Here is a 13313-nt window from a genome sequence, read left to right as displayed (position 1 = left end):
TCTGTTCTCAAATACTACCCCTTACCAATAGAAACGTTGTTAATAATCCCAGTGGGGTTCACGTGCATTTAAAGAAAAAGTCAGGCTTGTACTTTAAGACCACAGGGGTGGTAGCATTTTATATTCTTCAAATGGTCAGGAAGTAACTGGGGCTTTTGCTTGGGGAGGAGGGGTAGGCATATGGGGAAGTGTATAGGGAGGCCCCCCGGAAGTCACGCTGAGCCGTTTAAAGCTGGGTGACCTCCTAACGGATGGCGAATGGCGGGAGAGCATGGCCAGAGCTTTAGCGCAGGGCGCGGCCATTGGTGACGCATGCCAGGGAGCCCAGCGCCCGCGATTCCACCATTAGCGAGGCCTCACACCCTGCGCTTCAAGTTCGGGGCTGGAGGCGTCCCTGCTTCCTCCTCTAAGAGGCGGGTCGGCCCCGCCCCCGCGCCCCGGGTCGCTTGCCCGCGGCCCCTCCCACCTCCTAACTCCTGGCCTCCCCCGGCGCAGCGCACTCCCCGCCGGCCCGCAGCCTGACACGCCGCGCGGTCCCTCAGTCTCCTGCGGTCGCCTCCCCAGGCATGGCACAGGGCCTCGCCACACTATGGCAGCAGCAAGACACAGCACGCTCGACTTCACGCTCGGCGCCAAAGGTGAGGGCGCCGCTCGCCACCTGCACGGGCGCCGCAGCGGCGGCGGCGGCGGCGGCGGCAGTGGCAGCGGCAGCGACAGCGGCGGCGGGGCGACCGTTCCCTCCGCGCCTGCGGGGCTCGAGGCCACAGGACCAGGCTCCTCCGGGGCGCGCGCGGCAGGCTGAACAATGCGGACGGCCGCGCGGCGCCTGCGTCTGCCGGGCTGCTTCGCGGAGCACGCTGCGGGCCCTCGTGCACCGGCGGAGGCCGCGCCGCGCCCCCGCGGTTCCCCGCCGCGTTTGGTCCTCGGCTGAGCTGGAGCCTGGCGCACTGCGGGGCCTGGGAGAACCGCGTCCGTGTGTGCCAGCCGCACCGCCCGCCCGCCCTTCCGGGCCTGGAGCGTCGGTCCACGCGGGCTCGCCGCCCTCCACGCCCCGTTGTTGGGGGGGAATCCCTTTAAGCCCGTGGGGCGCGGCGGATCCCCGGTGGAGGCGGGTACCGGAGCGCCTTAGCTCGTTCGAGGCACGGCGGGCGAGGCAGGCCTGAGCGAGGGGTGTGTGCGGCGCGGGACCGCTGCCCACGCCACCTTTTCCTGTTCTGGCAGGCTGCTGAATTTCCCTCATGGGTGTGTGTGTCGGGGGGTTCCCCTTAAGGGCAGCGAGGGTTGAAGGAAGACCAGGGCCACTCAGCGCTTGCAAGGTTTTTTTTTAGTCCATCTAAGAAGATGAAGGATCCTCTGAAAAGGGACCCGGCGGGCAGAGAAAGGAAACGATTATTATTATTATTGGGGGTGGGGAGGGATGAGATTTGGGCGCGGGAACTAGAGCCACCACCATCACCATCACCCCTAATCCGGGAGGCTCAGATATTTGAGCCTGGTCTGGGCAGAAATGGTTGGGAGAATCTTTTTTGCGTGATGGAATTTTGAAGGGTAGGGATGGATGTACTGCTGGCTTCTTTTCTTTGAGGGAATCAAGCATGGGCGCAGTGGGCGGGAATGATTGGGCCTTTAAACGTGCGACTGCGGCAGACTTTCACTTACCAGATCATCCGCACATAGTGTGGTGCCCCAGTCTTCCCTTTTCTCTGGTTTCTCTATTAATGGAACACGTGGACTCCACTCTGCTTTTTCTGTTGGGATTTTTTTTTTAACACCGATTTAATTGCTTTTGAACTTCTGAGCTCACACTTTGTACTTTTTCTTCCAATCCTAAAGGATCGCGGAGCTCACAAGATCAATAAATGTAAACACAAAAAATAAAATCGGGGGGATTTGGAGCAAAACCTGGATTTCAGTCTGCCTCTTCTAATTGATTCTCTTCTGTGGGTGGCCTTTTGGGTTTATCTCGTAACGTTTTGGAACCTCATCTTTTTTTTTTTTTTGTCCGGGGAGGGAAAAAAAAAGAAAAGAAAGCAAGAAGCAAGGGACAGCGCACACTCAGGGCATTTACTGTGTACGGGTGAACTAGAGGGTTGTTAGGTAAGCCAGTGTGCTTGGGTGGTCGGAATAGAGTTTAAAAAAAACGTAGCACCGTTCACTTCCCACTTTTCTTAGGTGAGGATGGAAGCAAGGGAGACAGTTGGGAGAGAATAAGGTGGTACTTGGGTGGTGGAGCTGGAGGAGTGTGTTAGGATCACAAAGGTTCTACTGTTATCTTGGCAGCTTACAGGGCTGATTGGTTAATGGGACTTCTAGCACCTTGAGTTTAGTGGGGAGGAATGTGAAGCAACTGTTTTGTAGAGCAAGGCCTCCCAGCTGGGAAGGTGTGAATTTTATCTCCAGCATCCCATTTCCAGTAGGCTGGAGGGAAGGTGAGCTCAGCATGGGGTCAGAGAAATTCTAGCCCTTCCACTGAAGAGTAAACCTTCAGCTTAGTTTAAACACTGAGAATAAAGGGTGAGCGCACACTTAAAGCTCAAAGGAAGGCTCTTGAGAGGGCCAAGACTCAAGGTGTGCAAATCGAGTTCCTGGGCAGCCAGGGCTGCATAAAGAAACTCTGTTTAGACCCGCCCCTCCTCCAAAAGAGACAAACATTAGCTGTTAATGTTTTAACTCACACTTTGCTCCTAATTAAAAATAAGAAAATTAAAGCCAGTCATATTGGTAGACCTTTAATCTCAGCACCCAGAGTCAGAGACTGAATTGGATTTTATATCTAAATCTAGTACAACCTGGTTGGATCCTTAATACAACAAAGAAACAAGAAAGCTTTGAGTTGGACCCAAGGTGGCACATTCTTGTAATCCCAATACCCTGGAGGCAGAGGGTGGAGAGTTCAAGGCAAACCTGGACTATAGACTGAGATCCTATCTCAAGGATTGCACCTAATGATACAAAGGAAAACTTTGTGCCTTAGCTGGGCAGTGGTGGTGCACGCTTTTAATCCCAGCACATGGGAGGCAGAGGCAGGTGGATTTCTGAGTTCGAGGCCAGCCTGGTCTAAAGAGTGAGTTCCAGGACAGCCAGGACTACACAGAGAAACCCTGTCTCGATTACCACCCCCCAATCCCCTCCCTTCCCCTCAAAGAAAACTTTGCTGATACAGTGGGAAAATTTTTTTAGGGAAAAAAAAAGCCACTGTGTTCAGGTGTTGTGTATAAATCAATGTATGTAAGATCTGGAGTTCTTTTTTTTTTTTTTTTTTTTTTTTTTTTTTTTTTTTTTTTTTTTTTTTGGTTTTTTCGAGACAGGGTTTCTCTGTGTAGCCTTGGCTGTCCTGGAACTCACTCTGAAGACCAGGCTGGCCTCAAACTCAGAAATCTGCCTGCCTCTGTCTCCCAAGTGCTGGGAATCTGGAGTTCTTAAAGTGTTCTGTCATTAAATGAAGACTAAGGCATGTCCTTATTAGCCACATCCACATTTTAGAAATGGGGTGATTTGACTACATCACAAGGATTTTTAAATTCCCTTCCTTTCCAATAAAGGGGTGCTTGGTAAAAAAACCCAAAAAACAAAAACAAAACAAAACAAAAAACCCTCCATGTGTGAGGTCTCTAAAAACATTTAATTGTTGATAGTGAGTCAAAAGGCATTCCTCTTGGCATGGAAGTATTGGATGTGACTCAAGGGTGAGTCAAATGGCTGCGGAGCTTGAATGCATGTTCTCCCCCTCCCGTTTGTCGGTAATCCTTCCTAATGGAGCAGTTCCATGCTGTGATTTTAGTGGAATTAAACTGGAACTCCTTAGCCATGTTATTGTTTCAGTTCCGTCTAACCTAGTTACCAAGGTAAACTACCTGCAACCTAACCACTTAGAGAGTATTTATCCGTCTGACTGATGAAGGAACTCAGAAAATTGTTTTTGCTAAAACAAATCTCATCTTTGGTCATCTTGTAAGTGAAGTGTTGAATTCTGAGGAGTGTTAATCTCAGGGTTTGAAAGATGAGATTCCCCCCTCTTTTCCCCCCAGCTCCAACCCAACAAGAATAAATTAGTCCTGAGTATCTGGGGGACTGGTGGAGGACATACTCTTGTTCTGGTCCCAGCCCCTAATCAAGGCTCTGGGTATGTAGAGTATAGGATGTGATATTTTCTCCTGGCTTGTTGGAGTCTTGCTAGCCAGTCAGCTTTAAAAACTTCTGATTACTTATGATTCTTTTTGTTACTTATGATTTTTTTTTTTACCAAGCACCCCTTTATTGGAAAGGAAGGGAATTTAAAAATCCTTGTGATGTAGTCAAATCACCCCATTTCTAAAATGTAGCTGTGGATAATGAGGACATGCCTTAGTCTTGGATTGAGTATATCTGGGAGGTGGAGTGATCTGTGTCTTAGACATAGGTGCATAAATGCTAATAATTGTGTGATAAATGCTTATATGTGAGCCAGGCACAGCTTTCCTTTATAGAGTTATGAGGCTGGATTGTGATTTTGGAAATACACTTGATGCCATCCATTTTGCCTTTGGGACCAGTTTTTTTGTAGGGAAGTAGAATGATGTGCGTCATTCAGACTACACTTTACTTTTGAAACAGAAATCTTGGTTAATATGAATAGACTACTTAGCTGAAAAGACTTGGTGTAGGTTTTGCATCTCTTCTTAGTGTGGTGCTAGGGATAGAACCTAGGGGCTTATGCAACCTAGACAGGGCTTTATGCATGTGAAGCAACACTGTGTCACTGAGCCATATCCCCAGCCTATAACAAACATTTTAAGTCAATGAATTAATGCATTTGAATGGGGAAAAATACAGATCTATAATTTTTCACTAACTGAAAATCAGCACTTTCTCCCACTTATGTCAACTACTCCTAACTGTTATAAGCAATGAAATCATTTTTAGGTCAGAGATCTGTTTCTGCCTCCTCAGTGCTGGGATTAAAGGTGTGGTCACCAACCAGGCCTAACACGAGGAACCAAATTGGTAAGCATAAAAGTTCAGACTACTGCAGAACAAAATCCCTATTTTCAGCTGGAAGTATAAAAGATTTGATTTCATTGGTTATAACAGGTAGGAGTGAGTAGTTGACATAAGTGGGAGAACATGCTGATTTTCAGTTAGTGAAAAAAAATATAGGTGTATTTTTACCCATTCCAATTGAAAGGCCCTTTGGTTTGAATTTACTGGCCCCCGAGTGAATTCCTAGATGCTAATAGAGTGTGGCTTCGCCCACACCTTTATTTTACTTGGAGTGCCCCTACCAGGTCCAGGTTCTGCTTTAAAGTACACATTTGAAGCATGCTTATTACTTGCTTGTGTGCCTTTGGCAGGCCTAGTCCACATTTTAAGTATCAATAAATTAGGTCCATTGAGATTTCCAGGTTTTGGGAGGGAAGAGGGGCTTGTGCAGTGGAGGATGGCCTTGAACCCAAGATCTTCTTGCAAACTGATGGGACGACTCATGCCTCACCTATCCTCTTTGAGATTGACAGCCTTTATGTGAGATTAACTATTTGATTGCAAGGCCTTTGCTGCTGTCCTAATTGCCAAATCCCTTAATTTTTTTTTTTTTTTTTTTTTTTTTGGTTTTTTTCGAGACAGGGTTTCTCTGATAGCCCTGGCTGTCCTGGAACTCATTTTGTAGACCAGGCTGGCCTCGAACTCAGAAATCCACCTGCCTCTGCCTCCCGAGTGCTGGGATCAAAGGTGTGCGCCACCACGCCCGGCTCAAATCCCTTAATTTTTAAGGTAGTGATTGCCAATTGGTATTTTTTCCATGCCCCACAGTGTGAGGGAAATATTTGGTGGTTTCTGGAGAAATGGGCTTGGAGACTTCAGTTTACCTAGCATACACGAAGTCTTGTGTTGATTACTCCCACTGTGCCTGTAATCCCAGCACTTACTAGGTGGAGCAAGAAGATTAGCCTTTAATAGCCATCTTCTATTACATGGTGAGTTCAGCCTTGGATTCCTGAGACCCTGTCTCAAAATCAAACAAGACTGTAGCTATGCTATAGCTACTCTAATAAATATGTTAAAGATACCTAAAAAGGCCTACTAGAGCCCACAAATTTCAGTAGTGCCCACACCGGTAATTGTCCTAAATTCTGGCTTAAAGGCATTTCAATTATTAGTGTGATAAGCAAAACTCCTTCCTGGAAGCATCTATTTTGCATGCAAATTGTTACGGAACGCTCCACCTTCCCCCTAGGTGCTACTTGTCTAGTGCTTGGGGATTACTTCCTGTTGAGCCTATGTAAATCTGTGGCTCTCCTAATTTGCTTTGGTGAACAACTTTATGGTGGAGCCATGCCTTCTTTGTGTGACTCCAGTAGCTAAAATAAATTGTAAAGCTCTAGCCACTCTTGATTATATTTAGCCATTTTCTGATTCACCAGCACCTTATCCTTTACATTTCTCCTCCACAAAGGATTTGTGCCTTTTTGACTTTAACCTTAGAGCCTTGGGGGACTGATGACTGGGCAAGAAAGCTTTGGTTCTACCCTACAATGAACTTCTTAAATGGTGTTTCTTAAATTTGCATCATAAACATCTTCCTTTGGGTTAATTCAGATGCTTGATTCCAGCACGCTGATACCGAATCTCTGGGGTTCAAGGCCAGCCTGGTCTACAGAGCTAGGTTTAGAATAGCCAGAAATGTTACTCAGAGACTGAGAAACACTGTCTTTGAAAAACAAAACAAAACAAAACAAAACAACAACAACAACAAAATAATAATAAGAGTTTTTACTGCTTTCTCAGCCAGGCAGCTTACAATTGTCTATAAGTCCAACTCTAGGGATTCCGACTCCCTCTTCTGGCCAGTGTTTGTAAAGGCACAGGATGATGATGTTGATGGCCACAGCAATAATATAAAAGAAGCCAACCCTAAACAGAAGACAGTCCCACCAACTGTATCACAATACTTTGACACACTTTATCCCAAGAACCTCCTCTGCCCTGTCCTTGGGTCTTTCTGTGAGAGCACCTGCTCAGGGCACTCAAAATTCACGCTCATCTGTTTCCAGGCTTCTATTTCTTGGCCACAGTCTCACCATTTGTCTCCATTGGCAGAAAGGCTGGATCGTTTGATTCCTTTTCTCGTTTACAAAACATTCTTGGGTCCTCAGTACCTTGTGGATGAATAGAAACTCAGTTATCAGCCTAGAAGATCAATTCCTATCCAGTTCTTGATTTTACTGAAATCCCTGCACCCAGCCTTTCACTTTGCTTTGGTGCTCCGGGTGTCTCAGAATTAAACAGCTTTGGAGGAAGACATTGATTCTACTTTGCTAGGTTTTCTACCATAAGGGAATTGTGTTTGAAATGATTTATAGACTGCTTGGAAGAGGGCCATGATTAGAATCTGCCTTTCTTTGACTTGTCTGATTTGCTTTGTTGCAACTTTTTTGTTATTTAAATCAACTTCTCTTTCCTCTGAATTTGTAGAAGATTCTTTCATAGCGCAGGCCTTTGATCCCAGCACTCGGGAGGCAGAGGCAGGCAGATCCCGAGTTTGAGGACAGCCAGGGCTATACAGAGACCCTGTCTCGAAAACCAAAACAACAACAAAAAATGACTTCAGCCAAAATAATCCTGTTGCTGGGAATTTATTTTGTGGGCCTACAATTAAAATTTTGATCAAAGTGTATTGTATGAAACATTTTTTTAAAAAGCCATAATGCTTCTACATGATCTACATTTCTTTCTTTTTTTAAAAAAGATTTTATTTATTTTATATATGTGAGTACACTGCAGCTGTCTTCAGACACACTAGAAGAGGGCATCAGATCCCATTACAGATGGTTGAGAGCCGCCATGTGGTTTCTGGGAATTGAACTCAGGACCTCAGGAAGAGCAGTCAGTGAGTGCTCTTAACCGCTGAGCCATTTCTCTAGCCCTGATCTCCATTTAAGCTGATGGAGGTAGCACATGGTAAAGTCAATTTGTACTTTATATCAAGACACCTCTATTAGCTTTCATTGGATGCTTTTCTCTTGTTTTAAATGCTTTGGGAGGGACACTTGCTGCTGAAAACAGAACCAAGGCACTGACAACCTCCTCCTCCCCTCTCAATAGAGGAAAGGTACTTTTTCAAGTCAACTAAAGCCCCATATGAGCCATTGAGAGGAGTTTCCAGTCAAATAACTGGTAGGCAATTTGTCTTGTTTGTTTTGAGAAAATAGAGTCAGTTTGGATTTTGCTTGGAGGAATTACCAGTTTGGAATCTTCTCATCTCCTCTGCATACAATTAAAATCTGTATTTGAATTGGCAGCTCCTTAGGAGTTGAGGCTACGGCCCTGAGGCCTTTAGTAACTTTGATCTTGGTACTTTTGTTTTTGGATTTGCTATCTTAAAGAATAGTGATGCCCATCTTTAATTTAATTGCAACTCCCTAACCAATCTACACTAAACTAATTCTTGTAGCTAAGGATTCATTTATTAAACTACTGGACATTTGCAAGAGTGTGGTACCTGTGATCTGCAGACAGTGGAGATACTGAGGTAGGGGGATCCCAAGTTCATGTCAAGCCTGGGTTGCATAGTAAGGCATCATTAAAAGATATTGTCTTGTGGTTGTATGTTTAAAAAATTGTCCAGTATGGCTATGAGTGACTTGACTTTTTGGAGTCAGTAATTATTCTGGGTGTTTAATATGCCATTTCACTACAATTGTAACCCAAAACTGCTGGTGAGCCCTGCAGCTCTACCCACCATTTCATGGTAGTTCAATTACAAGCTTGCTTCTTTTGAGAAGTGAAGAAAAGTCAACTGAGTCTGCAAACCAAGGATGTAAATCATGTACAAATGCTCTTTTAAACCCTTAACAACTAGGCATTTCCATATCTCACTCAGGAAGAAATTCTGCTACCCTATGGTGTGATGCCCCTGAATTTCATTAAAACAATAGTGTCATCTGTCTTCTTGGAGAAGTCATTGAGGACAAGGCTATACTAGTAATCAAGCCCCAAACCCAAATGAGGCAATAGCTTTTTTAGATTCACTGAGAATCTTAGCTGTGTAGTTTACAAATGCATCTCAATGCTTTCCTCTCTATAAAGGCATTAATGATAGCAAAATCACACAACATTGCGCTGTTGGGTGGGATAATCAATAAAATGCTTGGAAGATCATCAAGTGATACTACTTAACACTAATTACAATATTTAGGACTAAATACTTTGGAACTGTGCTAGCTATTAAAGGTGCTTAGGTAGATATAAAAACATACAAATTTAGCTTATTCAAGAGATTTGGAAAGTTCTGGCCAAAGAAGATGTGTAATAAGTTGGTTTGTGAGTTGAACCCAGGAATTTAACTAGAGTGGAAATTCCCTAGTGAGAAGCCTGGGCAATCAGTGTCCATGGTGTTGCTTTACTTACACTAAATTCTCTCTTCCAGGAGTTCAGACAGGTCTTAGTGTTCAAACAAGGCTAAGTGATGTGCCTGCCCACAGGCCTTCCTTCCAGAGTTTTCTACTGGCCTTAGAAAATAGAGTTGAATATAAAGGTTTCTTAAATGTAGTTTAATAAATTAAAAAGAAACTTTAAAAATATTTTCAGGACTGATGCCTTGGATCAGCCTTTGGGAAGCTATGTTTTATAAAGTGGCATGTTTTATAATGGCACTTAATGTTGAAGCTTTGAAAATCTCATACTGAAGCTTAAGTGCCTTAGCCTTGGTTTTGAGGTGTTAGCAATGAAGATCATAGGCCTTCCTGTAAAAATGGCTGCCGTTTCTAGGTCTGCTTTGTCTAGTCTGAAGCTTTGGTGGTCTTGGTGTTAGAAGAAAGAGCTTGCCATTAACTCCTTTTGGTATGAGGTATAAAAGTATGGTAAGGTGAGACTTTTAACAAAATAACTGAGTTGGTGAGATGGCTCAGCTGGTACAATCCTTGGAACCCACATAATAGGAGAGAATTAGCTCCCTCAAATTGTCCTCTGATGTCTAGAAGGCATCCTACTCACAAACAAATGTAAAAAAAAAAAGCTAACATGTTTTGTGATTTGTTTTTCTTTGAATAAACATTTTGGCTTGAAGAGGCTACAGAAAAAGAAACTGCATAAGTAGTTTTCTGTAAATTTATCTTTTTTTCCCTTTGTTTTTTGAGACAGTGCCTCACTGTATAGTCCTGGCTCTTCTAGAATTCACTACTAGACCAGGCTGGCCTAGGCCACCTAGAGGTTCACAGTGTTCTTAATGTGGTGGTGACCCTTTAATATAATTTCTCATATTGGGGTGACCGCTGACCTAAAGTTTTTCACTGTTACTTCATAACTGTAATTTTGTTACTGTTATAAATCATGTTATTACATGTGATATCACAATATCTGTGTTTTCAGATGGTCTTAGGTGACTGACCCCATGTGAAAGGGTCATTTGATCCTCAAAGGGGATCTGATCCACAGACTGAGAACTACTGTATTTGACACTGAGAAAACAATACGACATATCTAGGAAGGACTCAAAGATCATAAGTCATCCTGTGATACATCAGTTTCAGCAGCATGCATTCAGAAAAAGAGTAAACTATGGTGACAGCTATGAAAAGAATGAAAGCAGAAAAGAACATAAAAAGATCTAGCCCAAGTCAACTGTTTATGACAACATTGGTATCTTCTTTGGGAGGTATAAAGGTCCTCAGTCACCACTTCCCCTCATGCCCACATGACAAATAATTAGGTCACATCTCAGGCTGGCTCAAGGGATAGGAGAGTGGTAATCATTCTCTTTAGCTTCATCGAAAAGGGGGCACAAGAGAAAAGTGTAGGGTTGGCCTGGCTTGGTGGTGCGCGCCTGTAATCCCAGGATTTTAGGAAGCTAAGGTATGAGGATTAACTTGTGTTAGAAAAGCATCCCTCCTCCCCCAAAAAACCCAGTTGGGGACAGCAAGTGACATAGCACTTATACAGCATGCGCAAGGACCGGACCATGGATGGCATGGTTCAGTACCACAAGAGAAGAAATACAAGACTGCCACTTTTTCATCATGACTATCTAGCTTCTATTCATTAACAGTATTAATACTACTACTATTATTACTTTTACTATTAGGAGGAGGGAGAGGAGAAGGAGTATTGACAAGATCTCACTATGCTGCTTTGGCTGGCCTGGAGCTCTATGTAGACCAAACTAGCCTTGAACTCAAAGAAATCAGCCTGCCTCTGCCTCCCACATGCTGGGCTGACACCCTGGCCTCTGGACTGACTTAACTTTTAAGTGGACAGAATCCCTTACAAGGTCAGGTCCTTAATATTGCTATTTGTATTTCCATGAACAATTCAAAGATTTCTGTCTAAGTATATGTGCCAGCCTGTGAATCAAGAGTGAAATAGCATTCAAAGAGATCTAACAGTTCGAACATATACTTTGTGATGGCAAAAAATATTATTTTTTGGAACTGTCCCTCAGGAAGCCTCCCCCACAGCACAATTAGCAAAATTCACATTTGGGTGCGGTCCTTCACAGTGGACCTCCAAGTGTTTAGAAGGCGAGAGAAATACAAATGCCATGGGAGAATAATAGAGAGAAGACAAAGGACACAAGTCAAAACAATCTAAACAAAACCAGAGCCATATGCTGTGACAAATTCCAGATGGGAAAGGGCCATGTGAGGGGCCTGAGAACCTGTACTTCAGAATGTTTCCAGATGACTCAGAAACAGTCAACCTTACTGGCTCTCTGTGACCTCAAGGCAGAGGAATATGGAAACATTTTCTGTAAAGATCCACAAAGTAAAATGTTCAGGTGGTGCAGGCAAATCAGGCCCAAGTCTCTGTACTTACCCACAATTTACAACTCTTTAAAAATGCTTAGCTGGAGGGTCAGATTAGAGCAGAGTAGCTAAGCAGGATATGGCCCAAGGACTTTAATTTGCTGACCCCTGGGTCTAAGATCTTTTCTAGCTCCAAAGTCTTGATCAACAAGGACATTTAGCTCTAATTTGACAATCTGAATTTCTAGAAGTGACTGTTTAGAACTTAAGGCTCAAATAACACAACCATAATTTACTGTATTTAAGTCAGCAACTTATTAATTAAATGCTGTAGAAAACAGTCACCTAAGATGCCTGCATTTTATGGAGTATATGGAAGTAACACTTGCCACTAGTGAAAACCATCTCATGATAGAGAATATTTAAGGGAACAGTCTCCATTTTAAAGTCTTAAATCACCAGCCTTTGTTCCCAATTTAAGAAAAAAAACAAACAATAGCCTCAGAGGAAATAAATAAAAGCTGTTTCATCAAAAAATAAAAAGTAGCCGGGCGTGGTGGCGCACGCCTTTAATCCCAGCACTTGGGAGGCTGAGGCAGGCGGATTTCTGAGTTCGAGGCCAGCCTGGTCTACATAGTGAGTTCCAGGACAGCCAGGAAACAGAGAAACCCTGTCTCGAAAAACCAAAAAAGAAAAAAAAAGTAGGGAAATGACAAACCAACAAGGCTGACAAAGAAAAAAAGTCGGAACACCTATAGTGGGAAAGTACTAGGTAAAAGCAAGCAAACAAACCAACCAACAAAAACATTACAGACCTCACAGGCACTAGAAGGATAGGGAAATACTATGAACAACCTGATCCAGACACACATTTGACAGCTTACAGAAGAAATGAGCATATTTCAGCAACACTGTCAGAGTTTGCTCAGTATGAGAAGGGCAATATCTTAGCAACTGTACAACTAAAGAAAACTTAATTTGTAGTGTGAAAGCTCCAAGGGTAGATGAGCTAGCTCAGCTGGTAAAGTCACTTGCCACCACGCCGGAATATTCATATTCCATTTCTGAGGACCCACAGAGTAGAAAACAGTTCCCAGATAACATAAATAAAAATAAAAACATAGATAAATGTAATTTAAAACTATTTTTTTTTTAAGAATGCCAAAGAAATCTTGAAGCTACAAGGTTTCACTAAAGAGTTCTAACAGACATTCAAAGAAAACTAACAGTTGCCATATTCTCTTCTTGAAGATAGCAGAGAAGAGAAGGTCTCCCAAATTTATGAAGCCAGCAGTATTCTAATACCAAAAGCAAAGATATTCTAAAACTGGTAGACAAATCCTTAACAAATAATATTCAGCAATTTAGAAAACAATTACTTAAAGACCAAGTAATAATAACTTCATCTAGGTATATAAGAATGTTTCAATAATTAAAAACTATCATAAAAAAAGAAATCTGATCCACTATATTGATAGGCCAAAGAAAACTTCACACTGTCATAATGAATGAGGACAGAAAAAGTAATTCCATAAAATTTTACACCTATTCAAGATAAAAGGATAGAGAATTTTTTTTTTTTTTTTTTTTTTTTTT

At 43.2% G+C, this 13313-nt stretch overlaps 1 protein-coding gene across 1 annotated transcript in view; it reads left to right on the top strand.

Moving 5' to 3' along the window:
* Positions 1-346: 346 nt before the first annotated feature.
* Positions 347-13313, top strand: part of Sms (spermine synthase) — a 48404-nt gene continuing 35437 nt past the window's right edge. The window contains exon 1 of the mRNA XM_029473657.1: positions 347-638. Coding sequence (XP_029329517.1) covers positions 590-638 — 49 coding nt within the window. The 5' untranslated portion in view covers positions 347-589. The remainder of the gene's footprint in view (positions 639-13313) is intronic.

Source organism: Mus caroli, chromosome X (genome assembly GCF_900094665.2).
Source record: "Mus caroli chromosome X, CAROLI_EIJ_v1.1, whole genome shotgun sequence".
Taxonomy (NCBI): domain Eukaryota; kingdom Metazoa; phylum Chordata; class Mammalia; order Rodentia; family Muridae; genus Mus; species Mus caroli.
This window is presented reverse-complemented; position numbering and strand designations above follow the sequence as displayed.